The sequence below is a fragment of the Octopus bimaculoides genome, chromosome 17 (genome assembly GCF_001194135.2).
Source record: "Octopus bimaculoides isolate UCB-OBI-ISO-001 chromosome 17, ASM119413v2, whole genome shotgun sequence".
In the NCBI taxonomy this organism is placed as follows: domain Eukaryota; kingdom Metazoa; phylum Mollusca; class Cephalopoda; order Octopoda; family Octopodidae; genus Octopus; species Octopus bimaculoides.
Window position 1 is genome coordinate 46,189,226 of NC_068997.1, and position 21,487 is coordinate 46,210,712.

Genomic DNA, 21,487 nt, shown 5'->3' on the forward strand with positions numbered 1-21,487 from the left:
ACATGGGCAGATGATCGACCCTCTTTCACCACAAGAGTTTCCAGACCTAGCAAAATGTGTTCATCGATTACGGACATCCATGTTGCATTTGTCCCCTGCAGGCCCCAGACAACAGAACGTCACTTCACATGTCCAAAGGACATCAATACTTGGACGGATGTTTTCGTCAGAAATGATGGAATATCTTATCGACTTTGGCCACCATATTCCGGGCCCTACAAAGTAACCCACAAAGAACCAAAGTATTTCGTTCTTGATATTAGCGGAAACCGAAATACTGGCACTGTTGATCGCTAAAAAACAAAAAAAAAAAAAAAAAAAAAAAAAAAAAAAAAAAAAAAGCATTCGTGGAACAGGATTTACTATCAGTTCCCACCATTCCCCAAACCGACTCAACAACGTCAGCTTCAGCCCTCGCAAACACCTAAGATTCTGCACAACGCCGGCACACCAAATCGGGAAGAACAGTTCGATTGCCCGCAAGATATGTTCAAGTCTTTCGGGTAAGTACAAATTCTTCAGCTACCCATCATTTCAATTGAAATGTCCATATCAACGAGTTTTTTCTAAAAAAATAAAGAGAACTTTTTCATGGTTATGAACAATTACCCTTCACATAACCCAAGAGACTATCAACATTGTTCTACTGATTGAACATTTAACCAACGAACTTTGGTACTACTAAAGCAGCGCGGACCCGAACGCGCAGTCGCGCGTCCGCGCTAGCTAGTCGTGAGTGGTCGATCCTAACCCTAACCCTAAACACGTATTCATTTGCACACGCGGGTTAGGGATAGGGTTAGGGTTAGGGTTAGGGTTAGGATCGACCACTCAAGACTAGCTAGCGCGACTACGCGTTCGGGTCCGCGCTGCTTTAGTGCTTTAGTAGTACCCGAACTTTTTGGATGAACATTTTCATTTCTATGTAAAATTATATTTTGCTTTGTTTTAAAAACGTTTTGTTCTATGTATCACACCTGCATACTTACACCACTCATATTTTCATGTGTGCTATTACTTAGCACACTTTCCGCGCTATTGAAAGACAACTTACCTCTATTAGACCTCCAGTGGGTCGCGTAATCAATAGAATTGCATATCTCTTTCAACGCGCCAGCATATTACATCTATGTTTCTACTTAGGCTATGCATCACCTAGCATATAATTCACACACCAACTCTGAACGTTGATTTTTTGCTTTACATTTTTTTCACTTCACGTTTTTGGCATGTATTCATTTGTTTGTAAATGACTGGATATACATTTTGTGCATTACACACCAAATCATGCATTTTCAATTTCACACGTATCTGTATCGTTCGATCTCTGGTTTTCTCACTGGAAGTGGGGTAATGTGGAAACTACAGTTTATTTTCTGGGCTGAGATTCGAAACCGAATCTAAAAATTCCTGCTCGCACAATCCACCACTGACCGAACAGGCGCGAAAGAAATTTCTTTGTCCTGTCAAAAAGTGATGGCTGTGTCACGGAAAGTTCAGCTGGACAACAAGTGACCCAAATAAGTATAAACTACTCCTATGGCATATCCATCCTTCCAGCTAGGATGACCATTATGGATTATATTGGTGGTCTTGTTTGTTAGTTGTTTTTTAGATGGTGCATTCATTGTAAAACTCTGCTTTTTTTTTTATAATTGAACTTCTCTCTAAGTAATTCGCCGATTAATTTCTTGTTTGTATTGTTGTAATTGACTAAAGTAATTTATTTTAAAGGCTATTTTTTAATTCTACTTTAAGTGGCAATTTTATCTCTGTTTCTTTCCTTTCCCATTCTCAAGTTTGCTTTTCAATTAGTTACCGTTGTAACTACCTAATTATTTCCCCTTTGTTAATTTGGTTGCTAGTGACCACTCGAGTGCGATGTCACATTACTATTACAGCATGTCAGCGCTCTAGTGCTGTTTATTCATCGACACTGATTTAAGATTAATTCCTCTGTGTAATAATATATTCATATTTATTTTGAAATGCTGTTCTGTAACAACACTTCTAACGTCGATACACCCTGTGAATAAGCACACATCTCTTCGTAGCAACTACTATTAATGAATATATGGCAACGGCTGATTATGTCTCTCCAACAGATATAACGAAACACATTGCTAAGTAAGACAAGTTTTTTTTACCTCTTCGCAATTTTGGTAGATTTTTAAAGTTTTGTTTTTTAAATTAACGAAACAAAAGGGGCTTTAAGTTTTGTAATATCAGAGTACCAAAATCAGAGGCGGTAATGGAAGCGAAACGTTTTTATTTTTTATTGCAAGGAAGTCAACATTGAGGTAATCTTTACAAAGAGAATATTCTACGTACCCGAAGGGCTAAAGAATAAAACTGTATTTAAAATACAAAGAATTAGGGAGGAAAACGTTCGTAATAATTTATCCGGTGCAGTTTTCCTTTCTTTAATAACATTTATTGCTGGGATTTAATGCAAAATATTCGGACTGTGTTTCAAGTTATGATTTCACAAAAAAAAAAAAAACTCGCAAAACTGAAAATTCCCACGTGTAGAATACAAATTCGCAAAAATTTCCTGAAAATTCTGAAAAGCAAAAAAGTTATGTGGGGTAATATGGCATGCTTAAGGCAGAATTCCGCCATTTCAAAGTTTGAACCAGCCGCCTTTTTTCAGGTTGTGTAAACTCAACTTTTACCTCCCGCCACACTGTTATCCTCACGATACTCAAATAGTTTGTGTTAGCTCTAGGTCAGCCTTAAACAGACTTTTGATCAAAACATTCCAACCATATAACTATCCCATCCTCTCGGGTGTTGTGTATCGTAGGGTATCCCATAAGTGTCCCGTCCTCTCGGGTATTGTGTACGGTAGGGTATCCCTTCCTTTACAGAACGGTAGGATGGTTTTGGCTGCCATTTCTAGCAGATTCAGGATCCACACAGAGACTCTTGTCGACTCATCTTCCCTTTTGATGTCAACACGAAAATATAGGACAACGACGATTGTATACGCAAAGAATAGCGTTGGCGAATCAGAAGGATGTCCTTGTGCAAACCTGAAATTGACTAAGTAAGATGAAGGCGTCTCTGTTCCTGAAAAAGAAGATGGTCTAGATAATTCCTCGAAGAACGCACTGCAGTTTTGAATCTGGTTGAAGTACTCGGCAAAAGATCAATTATGCGCTTCATTATGGCCATTGATTGTGTTTCGTATTCAGGTCTAGCTCACCTGTCAATCTCTTAGGTTTTATTATTGGAATTATTGCTGCTGATTTTAATGTCTTGATTGCTTTGATCATAAGTGGTCTGCTACTGATTTTAATGTTTCTCTTATTGAAATCTCTTCACAATATTCTTCCATACATTGGTGGCTTATAATAAGTCTGTAGTGGCGCGTGTGGCCGCCATCTTGGGAAGTGCCATTGCGCATGTGCAAGGGACTTGCCGTCAGCGGAAGTACCCGAACACGCATGCGCAATGCAACAAAAGGAGAGAAAGCAATAGCGTCCGATCTCTTTTCTCTCTAGCAGCGGTGGCAACAACACGTATCTGTCAGCTCAATACCGACGTGTGGTCAAAGCTTCCTTGGTATTCTAGCGGCATGCCTGTTCAACCGGGAACGAAACGGCTCTGCACCAACCTAGAATAAACTATTGATAAGTGATTTTCAAATTTTGTGTGTGATACATTTAACTTCTTTGCAATATCTTGCACAGTTATATGGCAATCAGATTTAATTATGGCTTTGATTTGGTCATCATCAACTTCAGTAGGTCGACCAGAACATTGGTCATCTTCGAGAGAAAAATCTCAAGAATGGAATTTTTAAAATCATTTCTGACACGTGCGTTCTGTTAAGCAATCAACATTATAAACTTCACACATCTCTTTGTGAGCCTTCAGCAGCTTTCTTGCTTTTACAGAAATAAAAAGCAAAATATGGTGAAATTGTTTGTTTTTGCACTCCATATTAAAATTGACACTGAACTAACAGCTGTAAGCAAAATTACATGCAATTTACTTGTAAAGTAAGCTAAAAGTAATGGCTCTCAAATGTCAGAAGGAAAAAGTCATAACAATGACAAGAATCATTAAAAAAAAAAATTGTAACTCTATTTGCTACAAAAACAAATTACTTACTTGCCAACCCAATATAATGAACAAACCAACATTTTTTTCGTCCGCAGATTGACTTCAGTTCTTGAATACATTTTACAGTATGTTGAAGGTAAAAAAGAAGAATTGGAGAATAGGTCTGTTGAAAACAAGAAATTATTTAAGAAACCGTAAGTTTGGCAGTTTTGTTTCGTATTAGGCCACCAGTTATTCTGTAAGAGGAGTGATATCCTCACTTGCTTTACTGTACTAATTTTTTTCACAGCATTGTCTGCATAAGAGATCTAAGCCTCCTCCCTACATCTGTCTATGTAGAAACATCATCATAATTGTTTCACATCCACTCTTCCGTGCCAGACGAAGTTTGTTAAAGTGGATTTTCTACAGCCAGATGACCACTCTGTTGCCAGACTTCCTTATTTTCAAGCATGGTCATATCTCCACATGGTCAGTCATATTTTCAGGGAAGATTGGAAACAACACCTGCATGATGTGGCACTCATTTCAACTATCACATGAAGTCAAAGCAAGGAGACAGTAACACACACACACACACACACACGACAGGCTTCTATCAGTTTCCATCTGCTAAATCTACTCACAAGGTTTTGGTTGGCCTGGTGCCTACACTAAAAGACATTTTTCCATGCTGCCACGCACTGAGACTGAACCTGAAGCTATGTGGTTGGGAAGCAAGCTTCTTACCACACAGCTGTCTGCACTTGTATTTATCATTGTTGTCTCCCTCCAGGTCTACTCTGATAAAACAGGTCTGTGAGGAAAAACATTCAGTAATAAATGTTATGACTAATGAAAGTCTCACATGTTCTTATTTTCCTTGTTTTACATACAAGATGGTGACCCATCTTTCTCGCATGCAATTGTATAATTGTAGGTGGTCAAATACTGACATCACTACATATTGTTACGTCACACACTGTACACGTCTCTGTTTACTATAAACGGCAGGTATCTAAGCCATGAAGGAGAATATGAGGTGAAGAGATATGAAACTACTGCTGATAAAAATGTTATGGATAAAAACCAAACAAACAATGCTTTAGCACTCCCTGACCAAGGTAAGATATTTTTATTTTGTTATTGTTTTGTATTATTTTATTATCATTACCATGCTTACTCTTCAGTGATGAGCTTTGTTCAAAATGTCATGATTCTTGATTCTCTAGAAATCAAATTTACCCAAATTTATGTATGGTTGGCATTGAACAGATTTTTAAAAATGTCTCTTTTTTTATTTTTCATTGTAGCTGATGTCTGTTCTTTGACTAAAGAACAGTTGGCTGAAATTGAGCTAATTGACCAGGTGCTGAAGAAGGCTGATATAACATGGAAAAAGGTTGGTAAAGAAGAGAGTGAGCTTTTGAAGTGGTCAGAAGATAGATATTTGGTCTGTTTTAGTGGTATATTGAGTTCCAGCATCAGAGACTTGTGATGATTCCTAAAACATCTGTCAGCTAGAAATTGTATTTTAATTTGCAAGCTGTAAAAGTCATTGAAACAGGGTACATATAACATGCATGTACCTTCTTTCCGAATGTCTCCTAAAAATGAATGATCTATATGTATATCTGATTTGATGTTTGCATTCATTTATATATCTGTGGCCTGTTTTGTTTGCCTTTGCAGTCTTACAGAAAACACCACTAATCTGACATCATAGGCACAAAATACTTACACACACCTACACATGCAAAGAAGCACACATAAGTGTACTCAGGCATGTGCACACAGATTCAAATACATGCACACAAGTGCAAGTTGGCACTATCTCAGATACACAGATGTAAATTCACACTCATACACACACACAGAAAAGTGCAAACAGGCACAGACACATAAGTGTAACCAGGCATGCATGTACACATTCAGATACATGCACACAGGTGCAAATTGACACAGACTTAGATACATAGGTGCAAATTCACGCAAACAGGTACAAGCACATGGAAGTGCACACACACACACACATCAGGACAAACAGGAATATATGTAAACAGTGACAAACAAACAACAGTATAGAACCAAGACTGTTCTTAGTGGTTACATAATTTTTCCTTCTCGTTTCTAGCATAAACCAATTTCTCAAAGCATAAAAGACAATGAATCTCTTTCTAAAGAATGGAAACAAATTCTTGACTCAGAAAAGATACTGACTGATACGACAAAAGTCGATTCCAATACTGAAGACAGCCCGAAGAATTCAGATATTGGAGTAATCTCTGAAGCTGCTTTGATTCGAGTTCTCAAAGGAGTGAATATTCCAAAAGCCAAACCAGTGTCTCATAGAATTCCACAAAAGGCGGCTTCCAGAAAGAATCCCCAAATAGTGGTGAAAGAAAAACAAGTATTAAACACGAAACCCTCTTCAGTGTCAAAGGCATTGGTGAAGAAAGGTAGCAAGTCTAAAAAGATTGAGAAAGACCATTCAACAAAGATCTTAGATAAATCTGAAAAAAATTGTCAAAATTCTCAGACTGATTTGATTCCTTGTTCCAAAGAACAGGTCACGGTTTCTTCAAAAGATCAAACAAGCAGAGGTGATGATGACCATCCCACAGTCAGGTAACACATATTAGATATTTATTTTTTATGATATTTGATATTTAATCATTGTTGTAACAGTGGAAATAGGCAATGCAATATATTGATAGAGTTTGAATGTCTTTTGGTGCAGTGCATCTACTTTGATGTACACTAAACCACTATATTTTACTAAGATATTTTTGTCATCTGAAACTATGGACAAGATCTTTTAATATTGTGCTACAACAGAAGGTAATCTCAGCCCTAATATGTGTGTGTCTGGCCGATGACAGTGCCGCTTGGTTGGCACTCGTGTCAATGGAACGTTAAAAGCACCATTCGAGTGTGATCATTGCCAGGGCCGCCAGACTGGCTTCTGTGCAGGTGACATGTAAAAAGCACCATTTGAACGTGGCTGATGCCAGTACCACCTGACTGGCCTTCGTGCCAGTGGTATGTGAAAGCACCCATTATACTCTCGGACTTGTTGGGGAAGGAAGTAGTTACTTCATGTCCACCCTGTGTGTGTGTGTGTTTGGGACACTCTACTACTTACTTGTACTTGTGGGGGCATTCACCTAGTGTGGGTTGAGCTGGGTCCGAGCATAGGATTCGCCACGTTCCTCACAAATGCTGATCCATATCTGACGGTCAACCCTAATGTTCCAGTAAGCAAAGTAATGCTTTAACCTGCAGCCTAAAAATCCAGCTTGCAAATTTGTCAACTGCTCCACTGGCCGAACAAGTGCATCGGACAGAACAGATGCCATAGCTGTGCATTCATTGTCGAGGTATAGAATTCATGTTCAGGATTTCAGTGGGAATACAGATTCACTTATGGTCCCCAGTCACATGCATACATACACACTGTATAACGGCTCATCTTGCTGTTGATTGCTGACCATCACAGCATTCACTGACCAAATCACTGGCAATTATCAGAGCAGACGTAGCCTGGGTTTGAAACAGGTGATACATATTCTAATTAACCCATAGTTAGGATCCTAACAGGTGCTACTACTCCAGGTCAGAATAGACCTAGGAACAATAGTGGCTAAGAGATAGCTCCACATCCCTCAAAACCTTGGAATCCCTGTACCAAGACCCCATTACTGGATGCAGTTTAACCCTTTAGTATTTAATCCAGCCATATCTGACCAAAATAGTCTATCTGCTTTATGTTAAAACTGACCAAACCTAACCTCTTATACGCACCATACGATGTCACTCTAAAAATGTATAAGCCCACCAGTTGAAATCTTGAAGTTACAAGACAATGTGTGAATAAATAAGCAATATATTTGACAAAGAAATCTGAATGCAAAAAGGTTAAAGTCTTACCCAGAATACTCTAACCCAATATTTCTACCAATTCAATCCCCTTATAACAGATACAAAATATTTTGTATTGTTGTCAGCTGTTTTACTGCGCTCTTGTGTCCACAGGTCCTGTTTTACAGTCCCGACAAATATCAAATCCCTTTGGAAACAAAAATATTCTTTAAGGCAGAATATTCGGAAGCTGTCACAGAATTCCTCTCCTGCTGATTCCTTCTGCACTCTTCTGGAAACGGAGGTAATTGTTTATTTTTATTTTTTATATTTTTTTGTCCCTTTTTTTTTTTGTCTATGAAAGATTTTATTTGGACAGAAACTTTATAGAACAGAAGAGGAGTGAGGTAGGGGGTTATCTTTTACCTTGTTTCATTCATTGGACTTTGTGGCTATGCTGGAGCATCACCTCGAAGGGTTTTAGTTGAACAAATTCCCCCTAGTACTTAATGCTTTTTGTTTAGTCTTGTGCTTCTATCAGTCTCTTTTGCTGAACCACTGAATTATGGGGATATAAACAAACCAACACCAGTTGTCAAGCGATGGGGATGTGTGTGACATGTGCGCACACACACACCTTATATGTCTATTTAACATGTAAAACTTTGTAACTCCTATTACCAAATAAAACACGTGTAATGGTGAATAAATAATATAAAAAAATTACCAATTTCCTGTTGATATATATATATATATATATATTTATATATATAAAATGATGGGCCTTCACACAGTTTCCATCTACGAAATTCATTCACAAAAACACTTACCCAAGGTGCTCTGCAGTGGAAATGAACTAGAAACCACATTGTAGTTAAGTGGGCTTTTGAACCACACAAACCTGCTTGTGCCTATGTGAGAAATGTTGAAAACATCGCTTTTAATACTGTGATGTTTAATTTTTAACCCTTTAGGCAGTGAAATTCCAACACATCTGTCTATATGTTCTGAGTTCAAATTCCACTTTGGTCAACTTTGCCTTTCATCTTTTGGGGTCGATGAACTAAGGGGTCAATGTAATTGGCTAGCACCTCCCAAATATCAGGCCTTGTGCTTATAGTAGAAAGGATTGTTTTCCATTGAATTTTTTTTTTTATCCAGAAGTCTGTGCCAGTGGCACGTCTTCGTGTTGGTGCCATGTTAAAAGCACTTAGCACCTACTGTAAAGTGGTTGGCATTAGGAAGGGCATACAGCTGTAGAAACCAAGCCAAATCAGGCTGGAACCTGGTGCAGCTCTTGTCAAACTGTCCAACCCATGCCAGCATGGAAAACGGACGTTAACGGATGAAGAAGTAGGAAGGATTTTGTTGGAGAAACATTTTTTAATACCTTTTATATCTGTTTTATACCTAGGTACACTATTTTTTCAATTGTTTATCTGTCAGTTGATCATCACTGAAGTTGTACAGTATTGTTCCTGATTTCTTTCATTGCAGATGGAGTCCTCTTTCCCATGTGGCAAGCTTCAAGTTCAGTTACTTTCAAAACAGTATGATGACCTCAATAAACTACTGCAGACTCTGGACCATGTTTGTGTTTCCAGTATGTTCTATTTACTATTTCTTCAATTACCAGCAGACAGCTCAGTGTATAACAGCTTATTTAATGTTTAGAATACATTCCTTTCCACCTTTCTCTCTCTCTCTCTTGTTCTCTTTTATGTGTGTGTATATATATACATACATGCACATACACACACACACACACACACATATATATATATATATATATATATATATATATTTGAGGACAGATTTATGTTTATAAGAAAACAAGGCTTTGGTCAGCCCAAGGCTATAGTAGAAGACATTTGGAACTCAACAGCCCCCTCCACTCAGGAAACCCTCAACCATCATAAGTATATATGTCTACATACATACTGTCCTACTCATGCCAGCACGGAAGGCAGACGTTAAATGATGATGAATTTACATATATATATATATATTTACACAGGCATTATTTATGGGATAACCCAATATATTATTTTAGTAGAGTGGCGAGCTGGCAGAAATGTTAGCACGCTAGGTGAAATGCTTTGCGGTATTTCGTCTGCCACTACATTCTGAGTTCAAATTCTGCCAAGGTCGACTTTGCCTTTCATCCTTTCTGGGTCAATTAAGTTAGTACTAGTTACGCACTGGGGTCGATGTAATCAACTTATTCCCTTTGTCTGTCCTTGTTTGTCCCCTCTATGTTTAGCCCCCCGCCCCTGTGGGCAATAAAGGAATAAATATATTATTTTACAAAATTATGATTTACTCATTCTTCCAGCTGATGCATCTCTAATCTGTTATGTTCTTCTTTCAGATATCTCTAGTCCTAAAGATATTTTGCGCATGAAGGTGTATATTAAACACATAATTGTGAAAACACTGGAGCTTAATCAACAGACAGAAAAACTTCTCGAAGAAGGTAAAGATCAGAAATTTCCTTTTTTTTTTTCTTCCTGTACTTTTATTATTCACATAATTTACAAGTGAACACAGTTGTGTTGTCATTGTCATCATCATCATCACCTCTACCTCCTTATCACATACATTTTCTTTTCATGCCTGCATGAGTTTGCTGAATCTTCAATGCAGTCTCTCCACTTACTATCTCCTTTATGAGGTCCAACAATCTGTGACCAGCTTTCACCACTTTTGCCTATGTCTTCCTTTTTTTGCAGGTTCCTTCACTTGAATCTCTTCATGTTTCTTTATTCAACTGTCCTTCTTTCACATGTTTATAGCAAGATGTTTTTCGCTCTTGCACACTACATCTGATTCCTCTTGTATCCAGTTTTTCTCTTACTGTTTTGTATATGATATCCTAAAACCTGACATCCTGAACCAACATGATACCCTAAAACCAAGACGCCACATAAAAAGCACCCAGTACACTCTGTAAAGTAGGTGGTGTTAGGAAGGGCATCCAGCTGTAGAAACTAAGCTAAAACAGACTATGGAATCTGGTGTGGCCTCTGGCCTTGCAGGTTCCTGTCATGCCATCCATCCCATTCCAGCATGGGTTAAATAATGATGAAAATAGCATTACACATCTAGCATGATGTCCTCACTTCATTTCTTTCAAGCCTTTTACACCCTCTACCTTTAATGCCTATGTTTTGCTACCAGCAATTCATCTAGTTTTCTAAGCAACCACCAGACTACAGTGTACAAAACTCTATTATATACTTTCCCCATAGTGAATGCTGGTTATAGGAGCTTACTCATTGCTAATAACTTCTGTCATTATCTCATTAGCAAGAGGGCAATGATAGTACTTCCACAAAACTCAACTGCAACTTCACTAAGCCGATTCTCTTCTTAATCAGTTGGACTATAGCTCTGAGTAACTTTCATAAACTTGTCCATCAATTATGTAGATGCCTTTCTTTAGAGCATTTTTTTTAACCCTTGTAGCAGCTAATACTGCTATCCCTTGACATTATCAAATATTGTAATATTAATTACTAAAAGTAATTATCTCTGGTCAACATGCACTTTCCAATGATTCACTTGTATGAGCTTTTTTGTTGAATCAATAATCTTTACTGTTGAAATTCCCATCTTACTACCACTCATTTAAATGTGAGCCATTCATTCATTCATCAATCTATTTTCCAACCAACAGCTCAGTATTCTCAGCAAGCTCAAGGTAATATATGTGCCAAGATGCAACACAAATCATTTATTTCCAAATCAGAAATTCCTTTTGAGGTTTGGCTTCCACCTTATCTTTACCAATGTGAGTCACTTTTACTTATTTTGCTTTCTTCCTCCCTCTCCTCCTCCTTCATCCTTCTTTATTGACCCCTTTCAGGGTCAATAAAAGTAAATACCAGCTGAGTGATCGACTAACCCTATCCTCACAAAATTTCAGGCCTTGTGCTCATAGCAGAGAAGATTATTATTATTATTAGTGGCATTTCTTCCTGCTCTTTAGGTTTCAAGTTCAAATTCGGCTGAGATTGACTTTATCTTTCATCTTTTTGGAAGTTGATAATGGAAGTATTGTGAAACAAGGGCTTGCTTTGAACAGTTTTAGACTTCTTACTGCAATAATTTCATCACCTTTTTATTTTCAATCTTAACTAAATTCGACTATATTTGGGGGACTAAATAAATAAACTGATATATGAAATAAAAATAAATTGCAGTCAATATTTGATTAATTTTTTATATTTAATTGTCTGATTTGGGGTTACTTTGAACAGTAATGTTTTTTTTTTTACTTCTGTTCAAAAGTTGAATATGTTATTTGGAGGGGTAAGTTTTTCCATCAACTGTAAGAGTCGCTTCTAAGTGCTGGAAGTATGAGGATACTTCTGTAGCACTTAAAAATGCTCTGGATCTTTTGATATTTTGGTACAGGTGTGATACTAATTAGGACTTGTTTCGGTTTAAAAATGAATTAACCCATTCAGCTGAAGGAAAATTGTTTTTAAATTGCGTTACTGTGCGACCTTGAGCTGTGATATAAAGAGGAAACAAAATATTATATTCTGTTCAAAGTAACCCCATTTCATGGTGCCACTTACATACTGTTTTTTGCTTTGTGTCAAATTTGGAAAGAATTATTATTATTTAGGCAATTAGCTGGCAGAATCATTAGTGTACTGGACTAAATGCTTAGCAGTATTTCTTCTGACTCTTTACATTCTGTGTTCAAATATTGCCAAAGCTGACTTTTTCATCTTTTGGGGTTTGATAAAATAAATGTCAGTTGAGCTGTGGGGTTGATGTTTTTCAGTTCTCTCTCTCCTAAAATTGCCAAGCATGTGCCAAAATTTGAAACTGTTATTATTGTTTATATTTATCATAGCATCTGAAGAAAATTGGAAGAAACTGTCTCTGGATCTCTGCTATTCAAGCGTCACAGAACTGAACAAGTATTGGCAACTGAGCCATCAGCTACAGCTAAAAATATTGTCCGCTCATCTTTTGGAGTTGTTTGCTAATAGCTTGATGTCTCTCCTGACATCATCTGACATACCAAGAAGGTAACGAGTTTCGTTTCTTAGTATTTTAATTAACCTCATTTTGTCATTGAGAGATTATTTTGGTCTTTGTTATGTATCTTTGTTTCAAAATAAAAGAAGTATAAAAAAACCACATTATTTATCAGATGACCCAATATTTATATGGTTATGTATTTGCATGAATGAGAAGATTGCATGTTTGAGTTTTCTTATAATATTTCCATGTTAACCACGAGGTTTCTATGCAGCTTGCAAGACTGGACCTTGAGTAGGGTGGAAGAATTTCATGCTAGGTTAATAAAGAATAGAGAAGGGTGAAGTGCGAGAGAAATGGGCTGGAACAGAATAGGTTTCTTGCTGAAGAACTACATGACTACTTGTGTTTTATATGTGAGCGTTTGGGTGGGGGAGGCTGAAAAGTGATATAATTGGTAATGAATTGTTAGAGTAAACCGTCAGGGTACATTAGTGGGTAGGAATGAGTGGGGATTATCTGATAGTCTAGAGCAGCAAAATAGAAAATGATACAGTAAACAGGTGTATGAAAGAGAGATGACATACTGTTGAGCAAGTTGCAGGAGTGGATGTGGGAAGAGAGAGAGAGAGAGGGGGGCAGGAGCAGTGTATGAAAAAGGGTGGGATGGATGGTGGTGGTGGTGGAGGAAAGATAATTTGGTAGAACTTTCATCTCTGTAGAGCCCTGGCAAAGATAAGAGAAATAGCAGTAATACACTGATGTGTTAAATCTATTTACTGTATTGAAGTTTATGAGTTTTGATTAGTTTTTCTGCTGCAAGAAAGAGAGAGAGCTAATGTCTTGGGATAGGATAGTGATTTAAAACCTTTCCTTCCAAGGAAAAGAGCAGCCCTGAAGCATTAGAGATCTCTTCTCTGCATGATTTACAAACATCCAACCTAATCAGTTTTACTGAATAAATTTTTGATGGTGCAGACTATCGCCATCTGTTTTTATTATATGTTAATTGCCAAAAGTATCTTGTTCTTTATATGACTTTGTGCTGAAGACAGAAATTATTTTATTTATTTTTTCTGTTTTTTTTTCTTCTTTTAGTGACAGAATGATTATCTTCCGAATACTTCAAGGTATTTTGTGGCACAATGGAGAGCAGTTTCCCACATTACTTAAACCCAGAGGTTCCACTAGTTAACAGTTGTTACCTATCAATTGCCATGTGGAAGAGCAATGAATTTATATCCAAAATTGGGAGGAAAGCCCTTTGGAGTAAGTCAACTTTTACTCACATCTGATGGAACTGAAGAAGAAAACTTCAGGGTAGAAGACTTGATTATGGCTTTTCATAAAATGATAGCACAATTGACTGACTTTTCATGAATTCTATCACTTAAGTGTGGTTTCGTCTTGGTGGGAAGGGTCACACATATTTAACCTGCTGTTAATAGGAGAACATGCAGCTTTCTGTGAACAGGAAGATGTGTGTGATTTTACCTTAACAATGGAAAATCCCTATCCAGGGAGATCTCCATCAATAGCAGTGGAAGGTAAGGTGAGCATTCCTCTGTATTTATGTTGGTATTTTGACTGTGGGGAGTGCTGAGAGGTTTTTTTTTGGTATGGGTTTTGTATCAGGGCCTGTTGGTCTTGGTAGTGGTGATGATGATGCTTCTGTATTTGTTGCTTTGGATTTTGCTGTTGTGTTTGAGGTGTTGGCAATGAAGGCACTTCTTCCTTTCGATCTTTGTTCTGGGAAGAAAACCCTTAAGCGCTTAAAAGTACCACATAATGTACAAATTTGATGTATTTTCATGTATGTGACTTAAGAAATAATGAAATTATCAAAAGATGAGAAGTGAAAAATCTTGCATAAATGTAGGACACAGCTTTTGGCTACAACAAGAATAATCTCTATAGAGAGCTGAATGCTGGGGTTTCTATAAGCTGACTAAAAAAATTCTAGAACATTCCATAAAACCTTTACATGTGAAAATTAAGTTTTTCTTTTTGTCTGTCAAAAACTGGCATCAAAGATTGGCTATCAAATATGTTGGTTGGTATTATAATAGAGTCCAGGGATATAGTCAAAATTAATTCCACTTGACATTATCAAATATTGTAATCATCATCAACATTGTTTGACGTCCGCTTTCCATGCTAGCATGGGTTAGACGATTTGACTGAGGACTGGCGAACCGGATGGCTGCACCAGGCTCCAAGCTCATTGTTCACTAATAGTAATTATCTCAGGTCAACATTATCAAATATAATCATATTAGTCACCAACAGTTTTGACTTTTAAACTTACAACATTCCAAGTTTGAATTCAAGGAAGTTCTCTCTGCTACTGTATTTGTATGAATTCTTCCTAAAAGTATGTATTTGTGGCTCTTTTCTTAGCTTCCTCTTCCTTAAGGCATATGGCTACAACCATTCCATGACATTCCTCTCCTTACATTCCATATCAAAGCACTGACATCTTTCAAACATTTTTTGGCCTTTATCAGGGCTGGATTGTCTACTTTTAAGAGTTTTTATATATATGTAACGGTTTATGAATAATAACTTAGAACATTCAAAAAAAGATATGCACATGAATTTAGCAGCTTTAGTGAAATGAGTCGTCGCAGAATTTGTGCATCACAGAATGTGTACATTGCGGAATATGTAACTCTTCAACAAATAAGTGTGCAGTACAAACAGAGCAATACAGTAAGCAAAAATAACAAACTTAGCTGAAAATAGCGTCCTTTGTGAAAAATCTACTGCTGAAAGTGAAAAGAAGTGCATGCAAAGAAAAAGAGTTGTTGAAAGTCTATGTGAGAGTCTTATGCACGTGCAAAAAAGATCATATACAATGCAGGGCCTGTATGCCAGGACGAGATGCAAAGTGTGTGTGTGTGTGTCGAAAAGGTTGCATGTGCGGGCTTCCGTATTTTCTTCCAGTTAGTTTCTGGGCATGTAGCTGTCGAATTGATGCATTTATCAGCGGCATTCGTTGTGCGTCGGCTATATTGCATTGTTGTGATGTGCATCGCAGTGTAGAGCTTTTTGTAGCAGGTCGATGGAGGGTGCATGTTGGTGGTGACGAAGGTTGTCATTAATTTTCCCTTTGGTTTAGCGACTGTTGTTATTTCGTTCGAAGTCAGCAAAAATGCAGAAGGTAGTAATTCTTTCGCTCTGGGTCGACAGTTGTGACTGTTGGTAATGCAGTTTCTGAAGGCAGCGGTTCTTTTTTTACGGGGTCACCAAGTTGTTGGTAATTCAGCTTCAGAAGGCAGTGATTCTGTTTTTTTATGGGGTCACCACTTGTAACGGTTTTTGTAGGAAGGTTACCAATTGTAACGATAAATTGATTGGTTGCTATTGCAGTAATTCTCTTGTTCAGGTTCACCAATTGTACGATAATGTTTTTGTGGTTGTGATGATAATTTTGTGTAGTTACCGATTGTAACAGGTTGTAAGATGAACGATGAACAGTGATCGAAGTTGTAAAGAAATATTTATTTACCGTTATGTTAATAAATGCCATACCATGACGGGTAGGTTAGAGTAACAGTATAACACAGTTCGTAAAGCATGCAAGGTAAAGAAAGTCGATTTCGGCCTGTATATGTGTGTACACGATTTTGTGGTATTAAACAGATAAAGATAGGGTAATGTTAGCGAGAAAAGGGAATGAGCTAGTCAAAGTTGTATAGTGTGGGACGTTGTCTCACAGTGGCTGCCAGTAAACTTCATTTCTCCCTCTGGCCAAGGTTCTAGCTGGTCAGCCAGACTGTGTTGTCACTGAGTCGTCACCGACTAGTGACTAAACTGGTTGAGTCATCACCGACTGGTGACTGAACTGTTGAGTCGTCACCGACTGGTGACTAAACTAAATTTTTCTTGGGATTTCCTTGCTTTTATAACAATCCAGAAGGATAGCTATCCAGCCTGATATACCAAAGCGTGACAGACTGATTCAGCGGAGATGTCTGCAAAGGGAATGGCTTCAGGCTGTAGTGGAAAAGGTGTAGCAAAAGATATTGCGGTAGCAGATGAAATAGGCATGTGGACAACTTCAGAGTAAAACAATGGGAAAACATTGGGTTATAGTTCAAAATAATTTATTTAAACGACTCTTGCATTTACTTGTTGTATACACCAAAAATTTCACTACATCACATTACCAACTGTTTCAAGCTGGCAAAGAAATTAACAGGATAAATACTGTGTTGATGTGATAGGGTAGAACTGGACGTTTTGTGTCTGTGTGTGCATTGGTCATTCAGTAGTGTGTGTTTTTGTTCTTCGACTACGACTGTCATTCATGTTGAATATCCGTCTGTGTTGTTCAGGGACATATGGGTTCTCGTGTCCTGTGGAAACATCACACCATATTTGACCGGTTGAAGAAGATAGTGGGCAGAGTTGGAATTTGAGGGACGATGAATTTCGTAACTTATTAAGTTCTTCGTCGTCCTCTTGGTCCGCTGCGATCTGCTGTAACTCAATCGGTTCCGAAGTATGCAGTGCATTAAGATGGGCGCGGGACAAGGTGTCTGCGGCCGTGTTATCGGAACCTTTAATGTACCGAATATCAGTTGAATATTGAGAGATAAAATCAAGGTGACAGATTTGTCTCGGAGAATGTCAGTCATTCTTCGTTTTAAAAGCATAAACCAGTGGTTTGTGATCTGTGTAGATGCTGAAGGCAGTCCCCTCAAGCATATGGCGAAAATGTTTAACAGAAAGGTATGCAGCGAGTAGTTCTTGTCCGAAAGTGCTGTATTTAACTTCTGCGGGCTGTAGTCACTTGGAGAAGAAAGATAGTGGTTGCCAAATTCCATCTACAAACTGTTGCAGGATGCCGCCGATTCCAATCTGAGAGGCATCGACCAGTAATGCGAGTGGAGCATCATGTTTGGGATGAACTAGCATCTTATGACAGTGTCGATGAAACGCTGAAATGTTTGTGCCCTATTTCGTAATCCAAACGGCATTCGCAAGGATTGATATGCACCAAAAGGAGTGGCAATTGTGGTTTTGGGGACATCGGCCGGTTCAACGGGTATTTATTGTAGGCCCGAATTAAATCTATTTTGGAGAAAATCCGTGTTCCGTTCAGCGAAGCAGAAAAGTCCTGCAAGTATGGTACGGGATAAGTGTCAACCACTGTAGCTTTGTTGAGAGCTCTGTAATCTCAGCATGGACGCCAACTGTTTGTTTCCTTCTTAGGAACTAAATGAAGGGGGCTGGACCAACTGCTGTTCAACGGTTGAATGATCCCTAGATCTAGCATGTGCTGAAATTCCTGCTTTGCTATGCGCTAGCGGTCTGGGGGCAGTCTTCTCGGTCGCAATGCTACTGGTGGGCCTGTGATCTTGATATGATGCATGATGCCATGTTTAATCTCGGTGTTTCTAAATACCGGTCTTGTGATATCCGGAGACTGGCGAAGAACATCCAAGTAACGTCCAGTGTGGGGAGATAGAACGATTGATCCGACTGTGGGTATTCGTGCGGTAATGCTGTGCACAGTTAGATTGGTGGTGCTATCTACAAGTCTGCGTCGTTTAACATCGACCAAAAGACCAAAGTGGTGTAGAAAGTCGGCTGCTATTATTGGTGTTGGTAATTTGGCAACAACGAAAATCCACTGAAATACTCGTCGAACACCTAAATTCAGAGTCAAGGACTGTTTGCCAAAAGTCTGAATGGGAGACTGGTTAACTGCTTGGAGAAAAGTTGGCGTCTGTTTCCTGTGGCCTGAGGTTAGTGAAACGGGGAGGATGCTACTCTCGGCTCCGGTATCCATGAGAAAACGGGTACGTGAAGTACGGTCGTGAATATACAACAGACGACTTTTGTTGACTCGGCCAGGTACGTTCGTCATCCTTATGTCCTGGCTTGGTCGTTTCCCGAATTATGAGGGATGTTGATTTTGTATGAGCAGGGTGGCTTGCATGAACGTGCGTGCTTTCCGAATTTCGTGTGGTAGAAGCATAATCCGGAACAGCGAGTGGCGTCTAATAAAATGCCGGTATGGACTGTGGTCACGAGACGAACGGTCATGCACTATTAACTCCTGCAACTGTGCTGCAAGTGTCTGGATCTGTGCAGGCTGTTGCACTATTAACGCGCGTAGTTCCAACATCTCAGAGGATTTCGGAAGGTTGGTGAAAGGGTTGGTCGAAGATGCTACTGGTGTAACGGTAGCAAAGGGGTTTGTCGACTCAGTAATTCTATCGGCCATTTCTGCAAGTTCCTCTATGGTGGTAGATTCCTTCGTCAATGCCAAAATGACTTGCGTGTTAGCAGGCAATCGCTTAACGAAAATCTGTTTCAGGATGCGATCTGGGAGGTTGTTGTCTCCGAGCAACTGTCGCATCCGGCGTAATAATTGTGATGGGGTTTTGTCCCCCAATTCCTCGGAAATCAAGAGTTGGTGCAATCGCCATTGCTCCGACTCGCTTGTCCTTTTTATCAGCTCCGATTTGGAAGGTTCATAAGACACAGAACCTGGTGGGGCCATGACGAATTCCCTCACTTCCATCATAATTTCTGGCGACAGAGCGTCGATTAAATGAATTAATTTCGCCGTATCTGTGGTTACGTGGTTGGAGGCAAACTGTGCTTCGATGTGAGCAAACCAGAGGGTGGGGTCAAATGACCAAAATGGTGGCACTCTTAATGAAATAGCAGCTTGGGGAAGCGCCAGATCGCCAGAAGATGATGCTGGGTCTTGATTGGTCTGATGCATGTATAAACAGGTGCTTTTTTAAAAATATTTTTTTATAAATAGAATTAAAGTTTTGTTTGCTGTAAAGTTATAGGTAAATGTGGCTGTCCATCACAAAACCCAAACCCATTTTTCTTAACAGGGTCAACAGATATAAGATATTTGGTTGAAGTCGAGGGTCACCAGATATAAGGTATTTGGATTCTGCCACGGAGGAAGCCGATGTTCAATTTACGTGTTTGCTGACTATACTGTTTTGGTGTCTCTCTTGTTTATAATCAGGTGTAGAATTGGTCCCTGTCAACGATATGGCCGAGGAAAGGCAGAGATGAGACACCAAAAATACATTTACTGGTCTTGATTAAGATGCTGTAGTCAGCCAACCACTGGAATACTTGATCTAAATGCTTTTCATGTTCGGCTTCGGATTTGCTTGCTACCGATATATTGTCGATGTTCGCATACACGAATGGTAAGCCCCTAAGTTACGGTATCCATAAAACGCTGGAATGTCTGCGCTGTGTGATGGAGACCGAAGGGCATCTGCAAACACTCGAATAGCCCGAAGGGTGTGGCAATTGCCGTTTTTGGAACATCTGCAGGTTCAACGAGTATCTGGTTGTAGGCCCGCACTAGGTCGATTTTAGAAAAAATCTGTGCTCCGTTCAGTGAACGAGAAAAATCCTGCAAGTATGGAATCGGATAAGTATCGGCCACTGTAGGTTTGTTGAGGGCTCTGAAGTCTCTGCATGGATGCCAGCCGTTCGTCTCTTTCTTAGGTACCAAATGTAGCAGACTGGACCAACTGCTGCTGGATGGTCGAATGATCCCCAGATCTAACATATGCTGAAATTCTTGTTTAGCGACCCACAGGCGGTCTGGAGGCAGTCTTCGCGGTCGTGAGGCAACAGGTGGGCCGGTGGTTTCGATATGGTGCGTAATCCTGTGCTTGATATCCTTGTGTTTGAACAGTGGTCGGGTGATGTCCGGATATTTACGGAGGAGCGCTTCGTATCGGCTGGTCTCTGTACGTAACATGACTGGACCTACTGTGGACATACGTGCGGTTATACCACGTACAGTGAGGTCAGTTGTTGTATCGACAAATCTACGTTTCTTCACGTCGACCAGGAGGCAGGAGTGGGTAAGTTTACTATGACGAAAATCCACTGGAAAGCGCGACAAAGGCCTAAATTTAACGTGAGGGATTGCTCACCAAAAGTCTGGATGGGTGATTGATTAACAGCCTGAAGAAAGGCCAGCGTTTGTTTTTTGTGTCCCGAGGTTAGTGAGACGGGGATGATGCTAACTTCAGCCCCAGTGTCCACAAGAAAACGGGTACCTGTAGTACAATCCATTATGAAGAAAAGGCGACTCTGTTTACCTGCGCCAGGAGCGACCGTCACCCCTAAAACCTGGCTTGGTCATTTTCCGGGCCAGCGGGAGTATGACTGTGGAAGGAACAGGGTGGCCTGCAGGAAAGTGTGTTTTTGCCGTATTTCCTGTGGAAATAGCAAAACCGAGGAAACCGCCAGTTGACGCTAGGGCTCCTCGAACATCTTCTATGAAAGCATCGGGGTTGGTTGCCCTTGTGCGGTGAGCGGCTGCGACATGTCAGCCCATGCAATTGCACCGAGAGTGTCTGAATCTGTGCTGCCTGTTGAGCCAGGAGTACACGTAGTTCCAGCAGTTCCGAAGAATCCGAAGAAGCAGCAAAAGGATTGGTGGAAGATATTGGCGCCATTGTCGAGAAGGGGTTGGCTGCCTCAGCGATTTGATCCGCTATCTCGGCCAGTTCATCGACAGTGGCCGACTCTTTTGTAGATGCCAGAATCACTTGTGCATTGGCAG

General features: G+C 39.4%; 2 protein-coding genes across 2 annotated transcripts in view; one reads left to right on the top strand and one right to left on the bottom strand.

Annotated features, from left to right (window-relative positions):
• The first annotated feature begins 368 nt into the window (after positions 1 to 368).
• The window catches only part of LOC106882101 (uncharacterized), a 27,618-nt gene continuing 6,499 nt past the window's right edge, over positions 369 to 21,487 (top strand). The window contains exons 1-11 of the mRNA XM_052973933.1: positions 369 to 503; positions 4,167 to 4,265; positions 5,065 to 5,174; positions 5,364 to 5,452; positions 6,185 to 6,678; positions 8,086 to 8,215; positions 9,409 to 9,514; positions 10,283 to 10,387; positions 11,591 to 11,704; positions 12,782 to 12,959; positions 14,011 to 14,464. Of these exons, the coding sequence (XP_052829893.1) occupies positions 487 to 503; positions 4,167 to 4,265; positions 5,065 to 5,174; positions 5,364 to 5,452; positions 6,185 to 6,678; positions 8,086 to 8,215; positions 9,409 to 9,514; positions 10,283 to 10,387; positions 11,591 to 11,704; positions 12,782 to 12,959; positions 14,011 to 14,107 (1,539 nt within the window). The 5' untranslated portion in view covers positions 369 to 486 and the 3' untranslated portion in view covers positions 14,108 to 14,464. The remainder of the gene's footprint in view (positions 504 to 4,166; positions 4,266 to 5,064; positions 5,175 to 5,363; positions 5,453 to 6,184; positions 6,679 to 8,085; positions 8,216 to 9,408; positions 9,515 to 10,282; positions 10,388 to 11,590; positions 11,705 to 12,781; positions 12,960 to 14,010; positions 14,465 to 21,487) is intronic.
• On the bottom strand, positions 18,224 to 18,790 carry LOC106882099 (uncharacterized). The gene has a single exon (XM_014932656.1). The coding sequence runs from the start codon at positions 18,788 to 18,790 to the stop codon at positions 18,224 to 18,226; it is 567 nt and encodes a 188-aa protein (XP_014788142.1).

Bases quoted from the DNA above. Each gene is read 5' to 3' on its own strand.
- LOC106882099 (XM_014932656.1), bottom strand. From the start codon at position 18,790: ATGACGAACGTACCTGGCCGAGTCAACAAAAGTCGTCTGTTGTATATT.